This window comes from Arvicanthis niloticus, chromosome 2, assembly GCF_011762505.2.
Source record: "Arvicanthis niloticus isolate mArvNil1 chromosome 2, mArvNil1.pat.X, whole genome shotgun sequence".
Lineage (NCBI taxonomy): Eukaryota > Metazoa > Chordata > Mammalia > Rodentia > Muridae > Arvicanthis > Arvicanthis niloticus.
Genome location: NC_047659.1, coordinates 124,924,218 through 124,940,646, shown reverse-complemented (window position 1 = coordinate 124,940,646; position 16,429 = coordinate 124,924,218). Strand labels below are relative to the sequence as shown.

General features: G+C 38.6%; 1 protein-coding gene across 3 annotated transcripts in view; it reads right to left on the bottom strand.

The window, feature by feature from the left end:
* The window catches only part of Acss2 (acyl-CoA synthetase short chain family member 2), a 40,783-nt gene extending 24,955 nt beyond the window's left edge, over positions 1–15,828 (bottom strand). The window contains exons 1-2 of one of the 3 annotated variants that reach the window (XM_034494185.2): positions 15,580–15,828; positions 11,912–12,107 (exon numbers count right to left, since the gene is read on the bottom strand). In XM_034494185.2, the coding sequence (XP_034350076.1) occupies positions 11,912–12,107; positions 15,580–15,757 (374 nt within the window). In that variant the 5' untranslated portion in view covers positions 15,758–15,828. Of the gene's footprint in view, positions 1–11,911; positions 12,108–15,309; positions 15,431–15,579 lie in introns of those variants that run through there. The other 2 variants (XM_034494186.2, XM_076930058.1) reach the window with 2 other exon arrangements.
* Between the last annotated feature and the right edge of the window lie 601 nt (positions 15,829–16,429).

The window sequence follows — 16,429 nt, the reverse complement described above, 5'->3', positions numbered from 1 at the left end:
ATGCCTGGCAGAAGAAGAGTACTTCAAGCCAGTCATGGTCGTGCACGCCTTTAATTCCAGCACTCAGGAGTCAGAGGCAGACAGATCTCTGTGAGTTAGGGGCCAGGCTGGTCTACAGCGTGAGTTCCAGGACAGCAAAAGCTACTATACAGAGAAACTCTGTCTTGAAAACCAAACCAAAACAACAACAAAAATACTACAAAAAATAATACTTCAAAACTATAAAATGAAGAGATAACATGAAAGAGTTCTATGACCCGTAAAGCGTTGCACAAATGTAAGGAACTCTGATGTAAGCATACCCTCAGGTCATTTTCCCTTTCCGCCAAGGGAGTAGGAGATGGAAACAACATAATTTGACAAATTACCAGTCTAATGTTCCCCTGGGTTTACTTCCACTCTAACTGTAGCAGAAAGACTGAAAGGCAGAGGGAGGCCTATCTTCAAAATTGAATTATATTTCTTCCACCCAGAAAGTTAAAGAATGGAGCTTTTGATATCCACCATATGAGAACCCTAAGGCACAGGAATAGGAAGTGATGGCCTTGGGGTTCCCTAGCACATTATATCATTCTAAAGTGGTGCTATCCAACCATAGTAGCCAGTAGCCACTTGTCATTAGTTTATGACAAGTAAACACTTAAAATGTGAGTGAAAAATAGAAAATTTCACTTATTTAGTCTTACTTTAAATATAAATTAACTTGTGGTTAGTAGTCATCACATTGGTCACAATGTGATATTATAAATGCCTATCTAGTCAAGACATTTTCCTCCTAAATAACATGGCTTTTCCAAAGAGAGATATTTCCAAAGCCAGCAGGGAAAGGGTCAAGGAAGAAAACCAATGTGTTAAATCCCTGAGAACTGTGTGGTTAAAAGAATCCAAACTCGGGCTGGAGAGATGGTTCAGTGGTTAAGAGCACTGACTGCTCTTCCAGAGGTCCTGAGTTCAATTCCCAGCAACCACATGGTGGCTCACAACCATCTGTAACCGGATCTGATGCCCTCTTCTGGTATGTCAGAAGACAGCAATAGTGTATTCATATACATAAGATAAATAAATACATCTTAAAAAAAGAATCCAAATTCACAGAGATTTGTCTGCTTCTGCCTCCTGAATGCTAGGACTGGTACATCACCAACGCTCAGCCAAAAAATGTTAAGAGATTAAAATTCTAGCTCCTCAGTTTCTGTATGTAATCTTTCCTAACACACTTATCTATTAGAAAACCTTGAGAGAATTCTCTTTTCCATCCTCTTTCACAGCCACCCTTCACCTATGCTTTTAAAACCACCAGTTTCTCTCCTATACTATGGAGGAGTTGAACCCTATGCCTCACATGTCCTAGGTGATGTGCTCTCAGCTGATCTATAACCCCAGTGCTGAAAGAATCATTTTTCAGTACTCTATCCCCATGTAACAACTATTTGAGAATCTTATAAATATAGATTCATAGGTTTTATGTTCTGTAGATTCTGATTATAGGCTGGCAGAGCTGGAGAGATGGTTTATCAGTTAAGAGCACTTTCTGCTCTTCCTGAGGACCCAGGTCCTATTCCCATCACCAACATGGTAGCTCACAACTATCTGTAAGCCTAATTCCAGGGTATCTGATCCCTCTTCTTCCTTCTACAGTTACTGCTCACGTGTGGTGCACATACATACATACATACATACATATAGGCAAAATACCCATACATATAAAATAAAAATAAATAGCCTGGGATGGGGTCCTGGATTTCTAGCACAACTTTCAAGTGTTTACGTCTACATACAAAAATGCAGGATCCCCTAGTTTTGAATATGGAGTTACTAGACCTACATTTACTGTTTATCCCTAATCCAATAGATGAATTTGCACAACTCGGCCTTTATTTTTTTTTTTTTTCTCTGTAAAATATAATACAGGTAAAGAGGGCTGGAAGAGGGAAGTAGCTGGTGCTAGACTGGATAACTTCTGTGTATCTTAAACTTGTTGATTCTTTTCTCCTTCTCAGTAGTAGGGGGCCAGTTCTCTAAATTGGTTTCAAAGAAAACATATAGATGCAGAAAGGAAGAGGAGGGAAACAAGCAGAATTTGGAGTCATGTCAACAAATGCATTGCTACAGTGGGTCAGTGGGCTTAATCCTGGAGCATTTACAGTATGAAACTTGTAGGGTAATTGAATACTTGCTTACATTAGGGTAGAGGGAAAACATAGCTGATACAGAGATCAAAGAAAAGTAATGCCATACCCGCCTCACATGTTGAGTAAATCAATCCAGGTGCAACTGGTTCCTCACATGACTACACTATATAACAATTTTAAAGGTCACCTTTAACCTGATCCTCACAACTACCCTAGCAGTAGGTAGAACAAATATTACTATTCTCATTTTAAAATTACAAGAACTCCAGAGGAAGAGTTTGCCAAGATCACATAGGGGACTAAAATGTAAACCTGTACCTAGGGTCAAGGTTTTGAATTCCAGACTATTTGCTTCACTGCAGCAACCAAAGTATCACTGTGATCTTTTCAAATGCTGACAACTCCCTGAAAGACCCGCAACCTCAATCAAGCAAGAAAGACCTCAGATTTCAACTTTAACATCCTTGATGAATGGTGAGATAGCTCAGTGGGTAAGGGTGCTTGCTGCCAAGGCTGGCAACCTGAGTTCAATTCTTGGAACCTGCATAATAGAAAAAAAAAAAAAGAACTGCCTCCCACAAACTGTCCTTTGGCTTACACACACACACACACACACACACACACACACACACATGCACACACACACGCATACACACACACACACACAAATAAATAAATGTAAAAAAATTCCTTGACACTGCCAAGAGTCATGGGAGCATATGTGTGGCCATTTGTTCCTGGAGATATGCCCTGCACATTCACACACTCTCCCTTGAAATAATTTCCTGTTTTGCATTTCTTTGTTTCCTTATTTCACATTGATCCTAACAATTCGTTTCTAAACAAGATTGCAGCTGACAATCTTGTGAGCTCCATGAAAACAAAGACCAGATCTCTTTTACCATCTATGGACTGTACTATCTAAAACCTATCTATAAATATTTATAAATATCAAAAAAATTAAAAACCTGCTGCTAGAGTCTAGTAGAATATTTATGGATTGATCCACTAAATCTAGATGTCATATTTAAGATTCTCTAACTTAATATACATTAAGTTGTTAGGTTGTTCTGGGACTACTTCAATTATTTAGTCATCAAGAACAGCTGATGCTAAAGTTAGTAGTAAGAGGCCTGTATGACTGAATAGATTTCTATAAATATATCTCAACTACTGGTATAAAATAAATAGCAACCAATTTAGTTAAGTCTCTAGGCTACATTTTGTTGTCTGTTAAGACTGAAAAGATAGCCTTTTAAGACCATGACAGTCAAGACTGAACTGAAGGACTAGTCTAGACTGAAGGAGACTAAAAAGACAAAGCAGCATATATTATATATAATTCTATTGCTGAGCTCTCTTGATATAAAGGACATTACTGGAACAATTTCAATGAAGCAGCAATGGAGTCAAAAGATTAGATGGCAAGTGACATGTGGATATTGATTTCCTTGTTTTGAGAGTCATATTAGAGTAATACAGGAGACAGTTCTTATTTATATTACCTTCAAGTTGTTCAGGGAAAGGTTATTTTCATTGTATTTGCAACTTTTCTGTCATTGTGATAATTTTCTAATTGTCATAGTATGTTTATACATATTAAACATCAGTTAATCCTTGTGGCAGTTCTTCTGGTTTTGTTTGGTTTTGTTGATCATATTTGAGACTGGACCTAGGGCCCACATAAAAGCACACTACCACTAAGCTATAGCTCTAACCTTCTTATTTTTACCAGGCTGGACTTAAATTTTATTCTACAACACAAGCAGGCCTTGAACTCTCAATTCGACTGACTAATTCTCTTGAGCAGTTGAGACTGCAGGCCTATTCCACCAGACCTGGCTCCCTTGTAATCTTTTGAGGTGGACAGACAAGATTTGCTATCTCTATTTGAAAGATGAGAAAACTAAACCTCAAGAAGGATGTCAGTACTTGTTTAAAATCCCAAAGCAACTAAGGCCTCTACCTACAAATCCTCAGGCTGGCCTTCTTATCTTTGTAAATATACTCATAATTAAAATAATGTTTATTGTTTTCAAAATATATATCTGATCTGTTGTATTCATACTTGATTTTTTGTTTTTGTTTTTGTTTTTCGAGACAGGGTTTCTCTGTGTAGCCCTGGCTGTCCTGAACTCACTCTGTAGACCAGGCTGGCCTCGAACTCAGAAATCCGCCTGCCTCTTTTTAAAATTTTTTTTGTTTTTGTTTGTTTTTTCATACTTGAACCCATCAGTGACTTTCTAACACTTGTCACAACTACAACTTTATATGCTTGAGTATGAAACAAAAAGTTCTGGTCTTTTTCCCAAAACTTCTCCAAGTATCTTTCTTATCCATCTAGAATAATGGAAACTCCATTTCATCTTTTTCCAATTGATAAGACAAATGGGGAAAAACTTAAGAGATGTGTCTTTTTGGGTTTTTTTATATTTTATTTATTTATTTATTTATTTATTTATTTATTTAATGGATATGAGTACACTGTTTCTCTCTTCAGACACACCAGAAGAGGGCATCAGATCCCATTACAGATGGTTGTGAGCCACCATATGATTGCTGGGAATTGAACTCAGAACCTCTGGAAGAGCAGTCAGTACTCTTAACCACTGAGCCATCTCTCCAGCCCCTTGATTTTTATTGAAACACAGTTGCTCTGTGTAGCCTAGCCTCATAACTCCTGTTTCAGCCTCCTGAGTGTTGGGATTATACACATTTACAACATGGTTGGCTCCTTGGAGATATTCTTTTTTTAAATGTATTTTTTAACATTTACTTATTTACAGTATATGTGCACATGCACACATATGCATGACACAATATATGTGTGGAAGTCAGAGGACAAATTGAGGGTGTCAATTCTTTCATGTGGGTTCTGGGGGTCAAACTCAGGTAATCAGACTTAGTGGCAAGCACCACTACCTGATGAACAATATTGCTGGCCTTCCTTGGAGATATGTTTTTACTTTATTCTTATACTTATACTTACATATAAGGCCCATTTGTTAAATCTATTGACTTTGCTTTCATAATATACAAAAATCTGCCCATTTTCCTTGACTTCTATCATTATCACTACTGTCGATTCTTTCCTGAACTACAAAAGTGCCTCTCTGCTGATCTCCTATAAATTGTTCTAAGCTTGTTCTCAAGTTAATATGTAAACTATGTGTTTACATATTTTATATTTATGTTTAATTTAACATATTTATGTTTAATTTTCAGTGGAAAATTATTTGATGAGTAAGTGTATCTCAGTTAAGGAAAAGATACTACTCTGTTGAAATTTCACTTCAATATCTTTAGCTTTATAAATAGTAGTTGATATTTCTAAAAGCAGCTCCTTTTTATTACTCTCTCTCTATTTTTTTTTTTTTTTTTTTTTTTTTTTTTTTTTTGGTTTTTCGAGACAGGGTTTCTCTGTGTAGCCCTGGCTGTCCTGGAACTCACTCTGTAGACCAGGCTGGCCTCGAACTCAGAAATCTGCCTGCCTCTGCCTCCCAAGTGCTGGGATTAAAGGCGTGCGCCACCACTGCCCGGCTGTTTATTACTCTCTTAATAAACTACTGAATAGACAAATTACCAAGTGTCAGAAAAGCAAAGGCTGTAGGAGTTGAAGCATGGTGTCTGGAAGATAGAATGTAAATTTCTTGCTTCCAGAATAAGTTATAATTACTTTAAGACCCTGGCCAAGTCATTCAAACTGTCTGAGCCACAAGCTCCAAAATGTTAAGAACTACAAAACAGTTAACAAAAACCATGAAAGATCTAACAATTTCTTTTTACTTTCCATATTGCATAGCCGTATGAGCTCTATGTTTCTTATGTGGGATAGTTTAAGGAATGAATCCAATTTGAACTCATTAATGTCTAGGGAAGGTGTCAGAATTTGAGAAGCAGGGAGAATCCATGAACCCTAAAAGTGATCCTGAAGTAAAACGCTCAAAGGAATTAGAGATCAAAGATCCTTGATAAGGAATTTTGAAGTTCTAATAAGTATGTACATAATTCAAGTAGAAATAAAAGAAGCCCAAATAAATATTAGGATGGCTAGATTAAACATTAGCTCTTTTTAAAGGGCCATCTTGTGCCAGTGAGATGTCTCTTCAGATAAGAGCACTCACCACCAAGCCTAACAACTTGTGTTTGAACTCCAGAACCCACATGGTAAGAGAGAACAAGCTGTTGATGGGAATGGAACAGAAAGATATTATTTCAGTTACTTAGAGGAAGGAAACTATTATTGGTAAGTATGAATAAAAGAAAGGAACAGAGAGGTAAGAAACAAGAATTCTGTTAAATATATAATCTTTCACAGGCACATGCTCATTAGAGCAAGGGTTAAATTTGTCCTCTAAAATAAGACTTTGCCTGTAACTTCTCTGTCACTATCTTTGTCTTAGTGTGGTAGGTAGAAATGTTAGTGATGATTTACATGATTAATAAAATAATCAGTCACAAAATATTCGGATAGTTATTCAGGGAGTGATAACAAGTGAAATATTTTATAGGTAGCTAAACGAGTGAGAACTGGTATGTTGAAAGGACACTGAGAGGTAGTAAGTGGTTTCTTTATGTAGCCTATATAATGGCTCAAGAGCATTCTTGGCTACATGGCAAGTTAAAGACCAGCCTTGATGAATAAGGTTTATGAAAAGAAAGTGGGAATAATGGTTGATGACTGATATTTTTGTCATATGCACTAGAGTTCTATCTCTAGTTTACACTAGGAAAGGTCGCAGTCACCAAAACCCAACGACTTTGGTCCTGTCTCCCTGTCTACAGCACCCAGTCTAGGTATGGCTACCCTGAATAACAAACTCTCAGTTCTCTTGATTCACACTCCTGCTACCACACACATCTTCTGTTTTTGTTTTTTGCATTTGAAGCATGCTTCAAACTTGCTGTGTAGCTGAGGCTGGCTTTGAACTCTTGATGTGCCCACTTCCACCTCTCAATTGTGAGGAGAGCAGGTGTATGCCACCTGGCCCAGTTTCAGGTTAACCTTCTTAAATCTAGCTGTGGCCACATCGTTCTTGTTTATAAGAGTCTTTTAACATCTCAGAAGTAGTGGTCTCCCACTATCTGCTGTTGAGGTCAGCAGGCTGAAAACCTTCCAAAACAGCAAACTCCATGGACTCTTTGATCATAATAGATCCATATTTTGAGTACTTTTAACAACATTCACAACTGCAACTACCACCTACGTGTCTCACCTAGATTTCTACTATGCCTTGTAATTGGACTCACAGCTTCTACTTTTTATTCTCAATTTGAAAGACGGATCCTGAGTATAATACAAGTCATCACCATGCCATTGCTTAAGACTGTCTAGTGCGGTCCCATTTCACCACGCATAAGAAGCCACAACCTTGGCTTTCATGGTTTTAAATGATCTAACAGCCTGCTGACCTCAATACTTCTCCTGACCCTCTCCTTACATGGCTTGCACTATACTAACTTACCAGTCTTCAGACACACCAAGCATCAGTACACACTTGCTCTTCCATCTATTAGAACATTTCTCTAGCCCAATTGTCACATCGCATTCTGCATCATTTCTTTCAAATCTCTGCCCAAATGATGTCACCCTATCAAAGCATCTTTCTTTATCAATCCTATCTGTACTGTCATTCTCTTTCCTAATGATTTATATTTGTATATATCATTTATTACTATCAGTTACATTTGTTTATGTGTCTGCATGTTTGTGTGTGTGTGTGTGTGTGTGTGTGTGTTCTGAGGACTGGATTTGAGTCCTTGTAAGGAAAACGCTTTACTAACTGAGCCATATCCTCAACCACTATTTGTCATATTTTTGTTTGTTTGCTATTTGTCTCTTTACACTCCATAAAGAAAGGAATTTTGTCTGTTTTGTTCAGAACAGTGCCTGGCATATAGTAAATTCTCAACAAGTATTTGTTAAGTAAATAAATTGTTCCTTGCATAATAAACCTTTTGTTCTAAAGAGACTCATTGACTTTTGTTTTGTTACTCATCCAATTTCTTTTTTGCAACTTTTAAAAATTAAAGTATAATTACATCTCATTGCTTCCTCCAGCCCCTCCAATATCCCCTCTATACCCCCACTCAAATTCATGGTCTCTCTTTTAAAATTCTTATTATTTTATGTATGTGAATAAATACATATATACAACCTACTGAGTCTGCTTAGTGTTATCTGTATGTATAAGGTTTCAGAGATGACCATTTGGTGACACTTGGTGTTTTTGCTGTCCAAAAATACAGCAGTAGTGATTAACATCTACTAAGCCCTTTCACCATCCCAGGATACTAGATATATGAGTTTGTTATTCTATTTAATTTTATTCAATTGACAACTCCATAATATAAAAGCTATTTTATGTATATTTTATTTTTTGCTTTGGGTTTTTGGAAATAGGGTCTCACGCAGCCAGGTTGGTTTCAAATTATCTCTGTAGCCATGTCTGGCCTTGAACTCCTCCTCTTTCTGCCTCTACCTCTTGGGTTGCTGTTGTTTAGTTTTTTGTTTACTTTTTGGTAACAGGGAATTTTAAATATCTATTTAGTCTCCTTAAATAGAAGGTAAACCCTATAATACCTGGGACATTTAATACTGATTTAACAAATCTGGTTTTTAAATTTTAATTTGAAAATAAGTTTATTTGACTAGTATGGCTAATTTCTTTTTTATCTCTCACAGTCTAATGTCAATTTGAACAAGTCAGTATCATAGTAAAGACAAGTATAGTTGGCTGGTAAAACTATCTGAGATTAGTCTTCATTTTATCTTCAAATAGGTATACAACCCTTTCAGAAATCATTTTCCCTCTCTAGCTAATCTTAGATGTGCTAATCTATAAAGAAAGTTGACCTATGTAGATTCTAACAGGCACATAGAGTTCTAAAAATAATATAATTCCATAAACATTTATTATGTGCCAAGTCAAAGTAAAAGGCCAAATTCTTCCTCGGGGTGGTTCTGTTTTAGCTAACTAGAATACATTCTAAAGAGTGTTATTTTCCTTGTGGATTACTTCAGTGCATAAATATGTTGTCCCAATACAAGAAAGGAACCACAAATGTGATATGGCAATAATATTACATTCATCTAAATGATACTATTTAAGTGAAAAAGCAAGTGATAAGAAAAGAAAACTTGCCAGATATGATGACTCATGCCTGTAATCTCAATATCTGAGAGGCTGAGGCAGGTAGAGCAGTTGCATAGCATGTACAAAATTGTGGGTTTAACTGCCATGAGTATGAAAGCAAACCGAGTTATATAATGAGTTTCACAATGTCCTGGCCAAAATAGCCAAGATCCTAGAGCTGGAGATATAGGTTAGTGGAAGAGTGCTTGCCTTTACAGCACAAGGCCCTGGGTTCAAATGCTAAAAAAAAAAAAAAAGAAAAGAAAAAAAAAAAAAGTCACTAACTTTTTTTTAAAAGCATCAATAAAAAAAAAAAAAAAAAGCAGAAAAAAAGGTGGACCCTAACAGAGAAGACTTGGTGGGGATGGGGAGAAAGAAGGTCTTAGCATATACATGTTAAAAAGTTTGGGAAGCTCTGAGTATATGATAAAGGCAAATGGTATAAGAAAAAGATGGTAGGTAATTGCTGACTTCAGAGAAAACTAAAAATCTGTACATGAAAGGACATGCAAAGGCTGGGATGTAGCTCCACTGGTAGAATGCTTACCCACCATGGGCCAGTGCCCAGCATAAACTGGGCATGGTGGTACAGGTCTCTAATCCCAGTACACAGTAGAGTAGTAGAGGAAGGTAAAGAGAAAGGGATCAGAATCTCTTGGTCATCCTCAGCTACACAGTTATTGAAGCTAGCCTGAGATATGTGAGACCCTATCTCAAAAAAAAAAAAAAAAAAGAAAGAAAGAAAGAAAGAAAGAGAAAAGAAAGAGGAAACACCATCTTAATACACTTACTACACTGCTCTGATAAAGACTGTGGTTTGAAGTTAATTTAAAAATTATATTTAGTAAAAGAAGTTAGAGGAGTATTTGAGATTTAAATTCTCATCTATGATAACAAGAGGCCAAGCTCTTCTTTAGAGACAATTAAAGGGGGCTGGGAGTGCGGCTCAGTGGAGTTCTTCCTTAGCACATGCAAAAGTTTAATCTCCAATACCATAAAAAGCAGCAGCAGTAGAAAAAGAAGTGGAAGATAAGGAAGAGGAAGTGGTGAAGTATATTCACAAACATGGGCCCAACGAAGGGAAGCAACTATATATCTGGCATCTTTGTACTTTATTTTATTTATTATTATAACAAATATAATCCATTTGTAGTTTATTTTACTTTAAACATAAAAGAATTGAAAACCAACTGCCCATTGGAACTCTCTCCCATTTCTCTACCTCTGTATTCATAACACCTAATACAAGGCTAAGTATCTATTATCTTTTTACAACTTTTATTATTAAGTGTGTCTGTGCGTGCGAGCGCATGCATGTGCGAGTATATAAATGCAGGTACCTGTGGCATCTACATGAGGGCATCAGATTCCCTAGAACTGGAGTTATAGGCAGTTTAAGCTGCTCTTTGTGAGTTCTAGGAACTGACCTTGGGTCCCTCGTAAGAGCAGTATGCTCTCTTAATCACTGAGCCATCTCTCTCCAGCCCTGGTACCCAGTATATTTAAAAATTATTGTTGAACAAGTGACTGTGTAAAAGCCAGGTAAGGGTATCTTGCCACAGAATTAATTGCACTGGAAATAAATTTGCAGATTACTAATGAAGTGCTCTGCAAATTAGGTTTCACTGAATACTACTTATTAGAGACAGTGTTAACATACACTGGAGTCCCACAAAGACAAGTCTGAGGGGGCAGGCATGTGGGTAGACCTGGGAGGAATTAGGGGGAAGAATTGGAATTGAATATGACCAAATATATTTTAAGAGATTTCAAATAACTAATAAAGCATATATATTTTAAAAAGAAATCTTGCCAGGCATAGTGGCTATTGTAGTTACTGTGGGCATCAAATATGTTATTTCTTAAGCTGCTAAACATAGTATCTAAGACTTAACTCAATAAAAAGTAATGATAACAATGACAGAGTTGGTAAAAACATAACTCTCAATTTTTGTTCCAACACAAGAATGAAAAAAAGCAACCAAGTCCTGTTCTCTCTATATACCCATTCTCCTCATCGGCAACCTTAAACCGAGACTGGGAGGGCCACTTGATTTTATGTTGGCCCCTGTTACCCAGTAGTTATGTGATTTGAAGAAAATAATGTAACTTCCTTGATTTATTATTCCTCACTGAAATATCAAATTAATGATCCATTGCTTACTCTTTTGGTTACTGTAAGCACCAAGTAAGTTTATGGAATTTGAAGTACTTTGTGACAGTCCAGTGTGGATGAATACAACTGTAATTCCATCAGTTAGGAGGCTGAAGCAGGAGGGTTGTTGCAAGTTTAAAACAAGTGTTCATTACATAGCAAATACCAGACCAGCCAGGATTTTACAGTAAGACTCTGTCTCAAGATATTTGGAGTTGCAGGTATGGGGTAGCAAGATATCACCAGGTAAAAGGCATTTGTCCATAAGCCTGATGATCTGAGTTCAATCCCTACAGCCCACAATGTGAATGACAGAACCAACTTCTGAAAGGTGCCCTCTGACCTTCACACTCACATGCCACCCACACGCAATTAGTTAATTTTAATAATATTTTTTAAAAATTTAATGATAAAGCACAATGTGAATTATAAAGCACTATATGAATTTGAGATTGTTCTCTGCCATAGACTATTATAAATATTTTTACCAGTAAAAAGCAACTTTGTCGCCCAGTTTTTTTTCATGAACATTTCGATCCAGCACATTGTAGCAGATGTTTGTAGTTGCTCCTTTCATCCACTCAGTGAATATTTTCCCTTTAGTCACATCAAAGTTGTACTGGAGGAATGGGCCAGGGCATGGGGTTTTCCAGTAAAATTCTTTGGCAATGTTTCCCCAAAACTCTGCAACAAAAAGAGATGTCCACATATCACTAAGTATCAAACATATTTATCATCAGATGGATTACTAGTATATGCACAGGACAAAGTTACAATCACCCTGTCCTAGAACTCATTATCCATCTAACCTAGTCATCTGTTACCCTCCCACCTACAGGCTATTCCCAAATGTTGACCCAAATTGTTCCTTGTATACTCAAAGCTGACTCTCTAGAGCCAAGAGTGATGGCACATGCCTTTTATGATCTAGGCACTTGGGAGGTAGAGGCAGAAGTATCAGGAGTTCAAGAGCAGTCTTTACACAGGGAGTTCAAAGCCAGCATGTGCTATATAAGACCTTGTATCTAGTACTCTCTCTCTCTCTCTTTCTCTCTCTCTCTTTCTCTCTCTCTCTTTCTCTCTCTCTCTCTCTCTCTCTCTCTCTCTCTCTCTCTCTCTCTCAAAAATTTCTATTCAGATTTTACCACCTATTTAAATCATATCCATGCAGTGCCTAGCACAGTATGATTTCACAGGTTACTAAGTCAAGATTTGAATTTCCTTGAGAAGACATTCTCGCTAATTTTCAAAAGATAGGTATATATTTTACTCTGGAATCAAATGAAAATGGTATGAGATGAAACCAAGTGAGGTTTGAAACTATTTTATGATAGAGAAACTATTTGAGGCTAAAACACTGAAAATAACGAAAATATCAGCAGGAATTAATTCATAATTTGGCATAGTGGGACAAGGCAATATATGTGAAAGCTAAATCACATGGTATGCAACTTTTCAATCTAGTAAGGATATAAAAAATTAAATAAACCCAAGGTGATACTATATGTATATCTATAAAACAAGAATTTTTTTAAAAAAAAATTTTAACTCTATGCTTGGCTACATAAGATCTGCCTATGGAATCAGATACTTTTATACATCAGCAACACTGTAAGAAATGTCTAGCAAAGAGAAGCTATAAAACTTTTTAGAAGCTTTATTTGCTAACTTAATTTTAGAAATATATACATATATACCCTCAAAGGTAGAGCCAGAGAAGTTCAAAGGCAGCCTTAGCTAACAGGAAATTTGAGGCCAGTCTGGGCTACATGAAACACTGACTACAAAAAAATTCATAAATAATAAAACTAGGGCTGAAGAAATAGTTCAGTCCATAACATGGTTGCCACACAAGCACAAGGATATGGCATAGTGACACTCATTTGTCCCTCTAGTGCATTGAGGGCAGAGACAGGTAGATCTCTGGGGCTTGCTGAGCCACCAAAGTTGTCCTCTAGTCAACACACACACATACACATGCACACACACACACACACACACACACACACACACACACACACACACACACCTTAAAACAAACTCCAAAGTCCAACAATTAAAAAGTCATAAAAACTAGTTTCATATATATATATAGAATGACCATTTTTTTAAAAAGCCAGCCAGGACTATGTACCAAGACCCTCACATATACACACATGCACAGAACATTTTTTACAATGACATATGAAAGCCATGTTCCCGGCATATCAGCCTAATGGTGTTAGATACGTCTGCTGGAACAATTGAAGGTGTTAAGACTAGGGAGGAGGGGACAAATTAGGAGACTGCTTCCTGCTTTCTTGACAGTGCCTGTGAGAATGGAAGAAAGGGTCAATCTGAGAGATATTTTGAAGTAGTATTTGACAGAATTTGGTAAAACACAAATTGTGGAATCAGAGAATAGCATAATATTCAGAGTATAGGTTCTCTAGTCAAGTGGATATTGGTTTAAATCCTAAGTTCATGAAAGCCTTACTTTATGACTGTATGTATGTTAGTCTTTCTAAGCTTCAGTTTCCTTCTCTATAAAAAGTGGGTTGTACCCACATCAAATAAAACTGAAATACTGCTTAGTAAACAATAATAATTCATAAGGTATAAAAGAGATATGAGAAGATGATGACAGAAGAAATTTATAGTTTAGGATAATGCCATTAACACTACCAGAAAAAAAGAAACTTATGTCAAGAAAGAATAAATTAAGGAAGAAATCAGGTTTGGTAGTAAACCTCACAAACTTGTTCAGTATAATATCATCAAGGTGTGTGAAACACAAATGGTCTGTAGTCCTGTGAAACTTGGGAACAAAATATAAGTAAAAAACAAGGTGTGTGGCTATATCCATAGAATAGGAATTGCTGTGTAGTACCAGCTTACCCCAGGGAAATAGAGGGATGTCGTGATAGAAGAAAATACACAGAAAGAGAAGGGAAAGACACCCAAGGGCTGAAAGTTGGACACTTCTTGTAGCAATGAACAACTTCACACTTGACTCAATACTATTTTGCATTGCTTAGTATTTGCCTCATCCACATTTTTTGTTAAACAAATCATTACTTATTTAGTGGCTGCTGGGTATCAAATATTCGATAATGGACCCTTTATTACCCACTTCAGACTTCCTAATCTATGAATCTAGTGTTATTATTCCTATTTTAGAGATGAATAAATTCAATATAGGTTTTTGAAATCTGTCTAAGACTGCAAACAAAACTATTTATGTATTTTTCTGAGCGTGATTCGTGGCTTGTGTTTACCTTATTACAAAATATTCTGCCTCTCAACCAGGATGTGGTGGTGGGATTTTATTGTTATTTGTTTTCTGTTTTGACAGGGTCTCACTATGGAGCCTTGGCTGTCCTGGAACCACCTAAGCAGACCAGGCTGGCCTTGAACTTACAAAGACCTGCCTCTGCCTCCTCAGTGCTTAGGATTAAAGGCATATGCGCCAGGCCTGGCCAGGATTTGGTTTTGCATCCTAAACTGTCCTGACTCTTAAGAATGGTGTCAAGGCAAAGAATTATCTCTCAGAATCTGAGTTACTAGAATTTAGGTCCAAATTTATTTTTTTAAAACAAAAATCAAAGAAACAAAACCCCAGAAGCAACCAAAAAATCGGCATCTTGACAACTTGTACAATTATATTTTTGGATTGCTGTTATTTTACACAGAGGCAGGACTCCTAGATGGGAAACAGATCTTGCACTGACGCTGAGCAAAATGAGATGAGCGCATTCGTTAAAGTTCTGAGGGAGGCAATTGTTGAATTGCAGGCAAAGGTAATTCTCTCTCTTCAGGGCCCTCCTTCCCTCAAGCTTCACCCTTGCTCCTTGGAGCCCTTCCTTTCACCTAAAGGGCTCTTTTTCTCATGGAACTTTTTCCTCACCGAACCCCTGCTTCTTCTCACAGAACCCGCATCTCCTCATGAAAACTCGTATTTCACAAAACTGCCAAGTCGCCGGAGAGTCCCCCAACTTCTAGGAAGTCTCGCCTCACGATCCCTCCTTCTTCTCACGAACGCCATCTCTTTCGAATCCCTTCTCCTTCTCCCTCAGGGACCTTCCATCTCTCTTTCTAACGGAGCTTGGTAAGTCCCCCTGGACTCCCGCTCCCCTGCTCACTGGCGCCCCCAAGAGTCGCCCGGGCCCAGCCTCACCCCGTGGCTCCTCCACAGAACGCCGGTGCAGCTCGCGGTAGCGCTGCAGAGAGGGGACGTGCGCCGAGCGTCTGACCTCCGGCGGCGGGGACCAACCCCGCACCCGGCCCTCGGCGCCAGTCTCCTCGCGAGCCCGGCTCCCGCTGCCGCTCTTGCGCCGCTCCTCGGGAAGCCCCATCGCGACAAGTTCTGAGCACCTTGGTCGCCGTTGCGGTCGCAGCGGGTGCCGGGGCGGGGAAAACAGGTCGACCCTAGAGGCGGGGCCTCGGGTGAGGGCGGAGCCTGAGGCTAGAGGCCGTGCTCTAGGCATCCAATAGTGGGTAGGGCCATGTGTGAAGGGGCGGGGTCAGCAAAAACCGCTGAAGAAAAGCGGGGGGTAAGGGCGGAGCTGACTTGCCGGAAGGGGTGGGGCCGTAGTGAAAGCTGAAGGAATGGTCAGGGAATGACAGGAGAGGGGTGGAGCCTTGGAATGACAGAGGAGGGGCGGGGCCAGAGGTGACAGGCGAGGAGGCGGGCCCGTGGAGTGATGGGGTGTAGCCCGGCTGGATGTGACACGAGAGGAGGCAGGGCTGTGGAGTGACCAAGTTAGGGTCTTGGAGTGACAGATAGGGGTTGGGTTATGGCACTGCGTAGCTTGAGACGTGAAGGGCTGGCTAATAAGAGGCATTGTGTCATCTGTTGTGCACTTACCGTGGTCTGATTGCGCGATCCTGTCACTCCAGAGTTGGATAGCCAGGTGCAGTACAGTTCCTTCTGGGTGACACTCCTCCAAGTCTCCCACCGAGCAGCACCCCTATTCCGTTCCCAAGGAAAAATTCCTCCGCGACTTTGAGGGCACAGCTCCTGGATA